This window comes from Capricornis sumatraensis, chromosome X (assembly GCF_032405125.1).
Source record: "Capricornis sumatraensis isolate serow.1 chromosome X, serow.2, whole genome shotgun sequence".
NCBI lineage: Eukaryota > Metazoa > Chordata > Mammalia > Artiodactyla > Bovidae > Capricornis > Capricornis sumatraensis.
In genome coordinates, this window is record NC_091092.1 from 105,104,141 (window position 1) to 105,113,583 (window position 9,443).

Here is a 9,443-nt window from a genome sequence, read left to right on the forward strand (position 1 = left end):
GCACAAGTTGTATAATAAACACAGAGGGTTATCATTATGGTCACAGAAAAACAGAGCCCTGACCCATGTAACATCAAGTTCCCCACCATACTTTGAAATTCTGCTGCTTCCACATTAAATTAATCCAGCAAGGTCTGAATTAGATTAGAAGACACATGGGCCTCCACTTGATGGGAAGAAATTCAATGAGCAGAAAAAAACAGCAGCAACCTTCAGAATTTCGTTCCCATTTATCCAACTCCATTCCCTAATGACCAGATAACCTTGAAGAGGATGTGGTTTAGTAAGCCTGTTCCAACCTAGAACACCCCCCTTAACATCCAAAAGCTCTTTAAAAGTTGAAAAGTAGGTACCAATATCTATTAGAACATCCCAACTGTTGCCATCTCAGATGCTCTATTCAATCACTCACAATCAACTCCGTATTTAATTAGTTACCTGCAAGGTAGAGATACAGATATAAAGGACTTCCAATTAAAGATGATGGATTGAACACATCCATTTACCTTGGCTAGCTCCCAAAAGTCCACTGAAATGACTGGATTTAAAAAAAAAAAAAAACCCACAATAACAAATAGAAGAGACAACCACAATGACATTTTGGAAGCTGAGAAAAAGCCAAATCTTATGGCAGCTGTGAGCAAATCCAAGAATAAAATATTTGCACACAAGCACCCCCAGAAGGCAACTCCATGCACTCTTGGGACCAGGAACAAAAAGGAGCTAAAATATGGAGAATCTGGGAAAAGCTTTTTGAAAAGCAATTAGATCCCCTCCAACTTCCAGTCTCTGTCTTCTCCCCCATTCTATCATGGGTTCAGATTTACTATCTAGGGAGAATGAACTAGAGAACAAAAGCACAGTGGACACTGGATTCTACACTTGAAACAGGAGCTTAAACAAAAGTGTATTTATACTGCACGTGGAGACATCTATATCCCTAACCTTGTTCATCCAGAGAGAAGACTGGAAGATTCTTCTACAGGAAATCTGATTAGACCAAAGGAAAAGACTCAGTTACAAAACTCAATGACCCAGCTAAATCACCCAACTTAAAAACTCTCACTTCATGCTAAGAGGTTCCAGTCAACGTTTCTAGAGCTCCACTCTTAAACATACACAGAACAGAGAGCAAATGGTTACCAGAAATTTGAGGTCAGTCTGTAGTATGCCAGATAACACGGTAACTGGGAGGAAACTGCAGAAAGAAGCAAACTTTAAAAAAAAAAAACATTAATATTGTCAGAAGATCTTAAAATATTACATTTATGAAACAAGAGTGGGATGCTAGAAGAAGAAATGCTCAGACCTCAACAGGGAGCTCCTAAAAATCAACATATAAAACACATGAAAAATCCAATAGCAGACAAGGTAAACTGGGAGAGATCTTCCAGAAGGCAGAACAAAAAGACAAAGAATTAGAAAACAGAAGGGAGGAAAATTAGAGGATCTAAGAGGTCCAACACTGAAACAGACACAACAGAGAAAATGAAAGGAAATTTAAAATAAAGCAAAACAAAACAATTCAAGAAAATTTTCCCAAATGGAAGGACCTGAGTTTGCACATTGAAAGGGTACAGAGGAAAGATAGAAATAAACATATGGCAAGAGGTAATATAGTGAAATTTCAGAGCACTAGGAACTAGAAAGATTCCAGATGCTTTCAAAGAAAAGCAGAATTTAAGAATAATAATTTAAAAAACTCATTTGGATTTCTCAACAGCAACAAGAGCGAGACCTGGGGGAGAAGAGGAAGTGACAGAAAAATTCTGAGGGTAACTGATGTATGAACTAGAATTCTATACTCAGCCAAACTATCAAATTATGTGCAAGAGCATAATAAGATGTTCATACCTGCAAAGCCTCAACAAATTAACCTCTCATGAACTCTTTTCCAAACAGTTACTAGAAGGTTTGCTCCACCAAAATGGATGAGCAAAAAAGAGGAAGACAGGACATCTAGGAAACTGAAGACTCAACACAAAAGGAGACAAGATTCCCCAGGATAATGGTAAAGCGAGATTATAATGATGTCAGCTCTTTCAAAGGCACAGCGAACACTAGCCTACTCTGGGAGAAACATCTCTAACAATATTAATGATTGGTTTTTAAGAATAAGAAACTGACAGGATACACAACGTGCTTCAATACACTAAGTGAAGATATGCAGTTCTTGGGGGAGAATATGAGGATAATTTAGTGGTGAATGAAGAAAATGAACAAGTGAAGGATAAAACAAGGCAACTTTTAACTGAAGGGGAAAAGCTGTGCAAGCAATCGTAATACAAACACTACAAGGTTCAGCTGTGACTCAGCTTACCTAATTAATATGATCACTGACTACTGCTCTAACCAAGTTGATATACTGATAGAAGATATATTGGGGGTCTACCCAATTTAGGAAAAATGTGAGGGAGGGAGAAAGGGGTAAGAGAACTAGATCATGATCTTCCATAGTAGGAAGACAATATATAACACCTAATACTAAAAAGTAATAGATTAACTGCTTTATTTAGAAACGAAGGTAACATGGTAAAAGCAGCAGCTAGTAAAAGTTGGTAAACATTCATTTGAAATACCTGGCATACAAGACATTCAAAGAATGAATTCCAAAGATACGCAAAAGGGTAAGTGTAGCCTTTAGTGTGCGCCCAAATTCAAACACTTTGTAAAATGTTAGGGGCTGTTCTTTAAGACTTTTCCCCTCTATTTAATCCAAGTACCTAAACTTTCTGGATGACAAAAGAAATATTCTGACCATTATTTCCTTTAATCTTCTCCCTAAAAAGATTAGAGATGCTTCCAAAATTTAAAAAAAAAAAAAAAAAAACCACTGACATTTCACCATAAGAGAATTTGGTATCATAATTTCCTCTTTGGATTATCAAAGAAGAAACCAAATCCAATATACACTGGAATGAAGCAAGGATATTTCTCTCTACCATATTATTTAGTGGATGTAACTAGAGTGGATTTCAATCTTAGCTTAGAACTCAGATGACTGTTTAAAATACATTAAAAAATTTTCTAAATCAAAACAAAATTTACATTGTAAGCATCACATTTATAGTTTTCCTGTTTGTTGTTGAAAAAACTGTATTTGTCATGGAGGGTTTTTTTGTATTAGAGTAAGATAGATATCTTTTTTTATTCAAGCTTAACAAATAAAATTCCAATTAAAATTTTAGATAATTAAAGTGGCTGGCAAACTAGCTGATCATAAAAATATAATAACTGAACTATCATTAGAAGATCAAGTCTCAAAGTTCTCTACTCCACCTTTCCACACATCACTGTCAGGAACACGTTTAAACCACCACAGGTAGACAGAAAATATCACTTTTAAAAACCCTCCCAATTGAGGTGAGTTGAAATAAATACATGAGCCTAAGAGTAGTTAATAAAATTTCATTTATTCATTCATTTGTTAAATACTTCCAGAGTAAACCTTCCACGCGTCAGGCACTGTTTGCTAGTCTTAAAACTCAGGATAACTTACTACTAGGTGTGTTTTTTCCTCCTCTGAAAATGAAACATACAAATCAAGGACCATAATGGAGCCACTTACCTAACATTCAGGTGATACTATTTAACCGGAGGATCATCCTATCTATTTCAATACTATTACATAAAGAACCACCTACCTTTATCTCCAAATAAAAAGGAGAATGTTTCTCTTCTGACTTGCAATTGTGCTGTGAGTGCTTGGGTATGGGGGTTCCAAACAATGGTAAATATAGGGAGTTTTGCAGAAGATTCTCTTTTTCTACATATTAACTTATTACTATGTAAAGTCCACTAGTGCAGAGGTTGTGGGCACTGTTGACATTTTGAGCCAGATAATTCTTTCTTGTGAAGGGCTGTCCTGTGCCTTGTAGTATGCTTAGCAGCACCTGTGGCCTCTACCAATGAAATGCCAGTAGCACCCCACTCCCAGCTGTGACCAAAATATGTCTGCAGACATGGCCAAATACTGGGGGAGGGGAGAGGCAAAACTGTTTGCTGCTGAGAACCACTGCTTTAGAGGAACATCTCAGAGAGGGAGAGTAATTATAAATAGAAGAGGCCAGATAAAAAAAGATCTCTTTTTCTTTTTTTAATTTATTTTAATTGGAGGCTAATTACTTTACAATATTGTGGTGGTTTTTGCCATACATTGACATGAATCAGCCATGGATGTACATGTGTTCCCCATCCTGAACCCCCCTTTCACCTCTCTCCCCATCCCATCCCTCTGGGTTATCCCAGCGCACTGGCCCTGAGCGCCCTGTCTCATGCATTGAACCTAGACTGGCGATCTATTTCACAAATGATAATATACATGTTTCAATGCTATTCTCTTAAATCATCCCACCCTTGTCTTCTCCCACAGAGTCCAAAAGTCTATTCTTTATATCTGTGTCTCTTGCTGTCTTGCATACAGAGTCATCGTTACCAACTTTCTAAAGTGTCAGAAAGAAAAACACCAATACAGTATGTTATCGCATATATAAGATCTCTCATAACTGTAGGTACATCAATCTCTTGATGCTGCTGGTTTACCACCATTTTAAGCTCAAATGTCTTCTAGTCCTAAATCCGAGGTATGGGAAGAGAAGTAATTGCATTAAAATGATTCAAAGAAAAAAGGAAGGAAAAAATTCTGCCTAATCTTTTGTCCATCTTCCACTTAAAAGAACACCAAGATCATCCTTGTAAATTACCTAACATAATCCCAGAAGTTTTGACAAATATTTGAGTACCTACTACATGCCAGAGAAAGATACATTTATCAACTGCATTTACTGAATAGACAAATCACTCTTATAGACAGTATTTTCTTCATAAACTCTCATTTGGTGAAAAAGTCTTAAATATGATACTAAAACCACAGCAACAAAAAATAGGTAGATTGGACTTTATCAAAATAAAAAAACCCTTTGTACGTCAAGGGACACCACCAAGAAAGTAAATAAACAACCCATAGAATCAGGGAGACCTGGCGTGCTGCAGTCCACGGGGTCACAAAGAATCAGTCATGACTGGGCAACTGAACAACAGGAGAAAATATGTGCAAATGATGTATCTGATAAGAGACTTGAATCAAGAATATATAAAGGACATATACAACATACAACACCTACAACAATGTTTAAAAAATAACTGAAATAAAAATTGGGCAAAAGACATGAACAGACATTTCTTAAAGGAAGATATACAAATGACCAATAAGCACATAAAAAGATGCTGAGTATCACTGCTCATCAAGGAAATTCAAATCAAAACCACAATGAGATATCTGCTAGCATGGCTAGAATTTCAAAAGTCAGATAATAACAAATGTTGGCAAGAAAGTGGAGAAATACTTTAAATCACAGTATTCATACACTGCTGGAAGTAATGTAAAACGGTGCAGTCACTTTGGTAAACGGTCTGGCAGGTCTTCAAATGATTAATCAGAGTTACCATATGACCCAGCAAATCCACTCCTAGGTATATACCCAAGAGAAACGAAGACATATGTTCACACAAAAACTTGCACATAAATGTTTATAGCACTGACACTCATAATAGCCACAAGACAGAAATAACCCAAATGTCTATCAGTGGACAGATGAATGAACAAAATGGGATACAGTATATAAGCATGCAGTGGAGTATTATTTGGCCATTAAAAGGAATACACATGAATGAGAACATTATGCTAAGCAAAAGAACCCATTCACAAAAGACCACATACTGTATGATTTCATTTAGATGAAATGTCCAGAAAAGGGAAATCTATACAAAAAGTAGATTAGTGACTGCTTAGGGTGGTGAGCGGAGAAGGCAATGGCACCCCACTCCAGTACTCTTGTCTGGAAAATCCCATGGACGGAGGAGCCTGGTAGGCTGCAGTCCATGGGGTCGTCAGGAGTTGGACATGACTGAGCGACTTCACTTTCACTTTTCACTTTCATGCACTGGAGAAGGAAATGACAATCCGCTCCAGTGTTCTTGCCTGGAGAATCCCAAGGACGGGGGAGCCTGGTGGGCTGCCATCTATGGGGTCGCACAGAGTCGGACACGACTGAAGCGACTTAGCAGCAGCAGCAGCAGCAGGGTGGTGAGGGTTATTGAGGGCAGAGAAGAGAATGATAGCTAAAAGGTATGGGGTTTCTTTTTCAGGTAATGAAAATGTTCTAAAATTGACTGGGGTAATGGTTACACATATCTGTGAATATACTAAAAACCACTAATTTGTACACTTTAAAAGGGGTGAAGTATGTGAATTAGATCTCAATAAAGCTGTTTTTTTTCTTGTCATTTAAGGTATAATAGAAAACACAGCATTTGTACCATGGTTTATTCATGAAAAAGTCTTATTTAAAAATACCCTTGCATCTAGAGAGATCTCATTTGTTGGTTGTGAAGTATGAAGTGATTACTGAATGCTATTTAAACTATTAAATTCGTCAGGTAAACATTTAAGAGACTACAGAAATCTTGAAAGTAGGGAAAAAAATGAAAATGCAGGCATCAAGGAACTTCAGAGGGCATAAACTGTTGTACTTACGATGTATTAGGGTGCATTAAGTAATTGGATTCAGGAGGTTGGGGAGGGGAGGGAGTAAACAAGAAGAGTTTAAAAGCTCCCATGAAAAGCCTTCCTCTAGAAGGCTCCCTTCTTTACCAGCAAGCAGAGATGCTGGAATATTTTTCAGGAAGCTAAAAATAATTACCCATATGATTTACTCCAGGAACAAATAGGAAGTCAAGTAAATAGGAAGGGGCAAACACAAAGAGATATAATGAAGCAAACAAACAAAAAAGCTAAACCAGTTCCCAGGAAAGCTTACTGGGAAGTTTCAGCAACCAGCATGCATTCTTGCTTTTACCCAGAAGAACATAATATAAGATCTGGGCAGAGCTCACAATTACACTACTGAAATTTCAGCCCAAATACATTCCATTTCTGTGCTTGCCTGTGTGATACACCAGTTAATCTATCTTACCTCATTGCAGAGTTCTTGGTATGCCTGATCCCCAGAGTCCACAGATTCCCGACCTGAAGAATTGCCAATGACAAGGAATGTCCGCGGGGGGCAGGGGGCGGGGAGCGCATTAGGAATTTTTTTTATCCTTAATAAATCTCAGTTCCTGCCTTGGTCATTACAAACAGCCTGTTTCACCATCAGGCCAAGTCTAAGTACCTCATAAAGCACTGTGCCCCACTTTCAAACCAAAATTAGGGCTAATTGGGGGGCGGGGGCAAAGGCAAAGAGGAAAAACCACCAAAAATTGGGATTGGCTTTTTCTGCAGAGCCTCGGGTTTCAAAATGACTGCCTTGAAAGCTGAAGTGACCCAGATTATTGGGGGGTGGGTAGTGACATTCATTCTCCTGTAGGGTGGCTGTGGCTTGGTTCAGGGAAGGAAAACTTGGGGAGAAGGGAGTCATCTATACGGGTAATGGTCTTTAGGTACCACCTACTTCAAATGAATCACTGCAGTGTCAGCCCTGCACTGATTCCACGAATTGCCAAACAGGATGAGGTAAGGCACAAGCCTGGAGTCCGCCCCCCCACTCCTCCTCCAGCTCGCAGAGGCTTCTGCTGAGGGGCTGACGTCACCCTTCTGCATTGAGGTTCAAGGACCGATAGCAGCACCAATTAAGATGGGGAGTAGAGTTGGGGCGCTATTGCTGTCATCAAGTGGTGGGGGTCCTTCCCTGGGGCTCTGCAGAATGGGTTCGCACAACGACAGAAAGATGAGTGTAAGGGTGCAGGCGAGTGGGCAAAAGGTCCTAAGACCTGAGTCTCCGAGAAAGCGCAAAGATGCCCCTGGTTTATGTAAGACCCTCTTCCCTTCGTGCGTTTCGGCGCGGCGGCGGCGCCCACCCCTTATCAGTGCGCTTGGGGGGGCCTTTGATCTCCCTTGCCCAGCCAAGCAGCTCACGGCTCCCGGCGCCTGCCTCTCGCAGCCCCGGGGCGTCGGGAATAACCGGGAATCTGGGATCAAACCCTGCGCTCTCGCTCCTGCTCCCAGCCGGCCACAGGTTAGCTCCAAGAGGCGCCGCGAACAGGCTGGTAAGGGAGGATGAGGAGGGGATCCAGCGAGGAAAACAGCCGAATAAAACCGCAACTTTCCCCAGAGGCTGACCCTAACCCGCGAGCTTAAAAGAATAAGTCAATGCATTAAAATATTTTGGAAAGCTCGACAACCTGCAGTCATCGCCACCACGCAGCCCCTTGCAACCTACACCGGGCGAGGTGCAGGGTCCGAGCAGCCCCACGGCTGCACCCTGCCATCCTGCAGCCCCAGCCCTGCACCTATCTCCGTAAGGAGACCGAGATTTGATTTTTGCTTTGGTTTTTTTTCCTCCCCCATCCCTTCCCGGAGCATCACTACACTGACCGATGGACGGCAGCGCAGCCGCCGGTCCGGCGTGGCCACTCACCCAGAAGACGAAGGAGTAGATGATGAGGAGGGTTTTGAGACAGGTTATCACAGGTTTGGTCTCCATTCTCCTCGATGCCATACTACAGAGCTCCGGCGGCGGCGGCGGCTGGAGGCGGGCGGGCGCGCGGGAGGGGGGAGGGGGCGGGGCGGGGCGGGGCGGGGCAGGGGCGCGTGCGGCTAGAGGCCCCTGCGCGCGTGCACGCGAGACTGCGCGCGTGCTTGAGCGCGCACCCGGCAGAGCGCCCACTTAAGGAACCGACCGGCGGAAACTGCGCATGCGGAGGAGGCCGTTCACCCGCGCGAGTCCGCACAGGCTAAGCCAGCCAGCCGAGGAGTGGGGCAGGGCCTCCGGGAGTGAGTAGAAGAGTTTTTGCTTTGTACGCAGTAGGGCTTTCCATTTGCAGGATTGTCTGCACCTGGTTTATTGCCATCCCCGGAAAGCAATCGGATTTCTACATTTGGACGGCCCACCAGGCCATCTGAGATGGAAGTGGCCCAGTAGTCGTGTCCTTGGAACAAGCTGGCCTTGTCTGTGCCAGTAACAGACTGTGACAGGTGGCCGGAGATACAGCTGGAGGGATGGTTAGGAACACGGGAGCTCAGACAGACACCCCCAATCGTTGCCACCACAGGCGCTTCATGCTTTCTTGACATTTTGGAAGCCAAATGATAAGGTTCTATGTGAAAGTACCATTCATTCTTCACATAAAATGTATAACAGAAAAAAAAAAAAAGGTGTTTAAAGTCCCTGAGACTCCTATTCCCCACCCTAACAAGTACAGACCAGTTCACACTCAGGAAAGAACTGTTTTAAGGTCAAAAAATAAGGTTGGAAAACAATTCAGAAGTTCCTCAAAATGTTAAATCCAGAGTTAACCATATGACCCAGTGGTTCCACTCCCAAGAGAAATGAAAACGTCCACACAAAAGCCTGCCCATGAATGTTCACAGCACCCCAATGTCCATCACTTGTGAATAGATAAACATCAGGTAGCACATCCATACAATGGAAAATTATTTGGTC

At 41.8% G+C, this 9,443-nt stretch overlaps 1 protein-coding gene across 1 annotated transcript in view; it reads right to left on the reverse strand.

Annotated features, from left to right (window-relative positions):
- The window catches only part of TSPAN7 (tetraspanin 7), a 129,362-nt gene extending 120,832 nt beyond the window's left edge, over positions 1–8,530 (reverse strand). Inside the window, exon 1 of the mRNA XM_068962342.1 lies at positions 8,418–8,530. Coding sequence (XP_068818443.1) covers positions 8,418–8,498 — 81 coding nt within the window. The 5' untranslated portion in view covers positions 8,499–8,530. The remainder of the gene's footprint in view (positions 1–8,417) is intronic.
- Between the last annotated feature and the right edge of the window lie 913 nt (positions 8,531–9,443).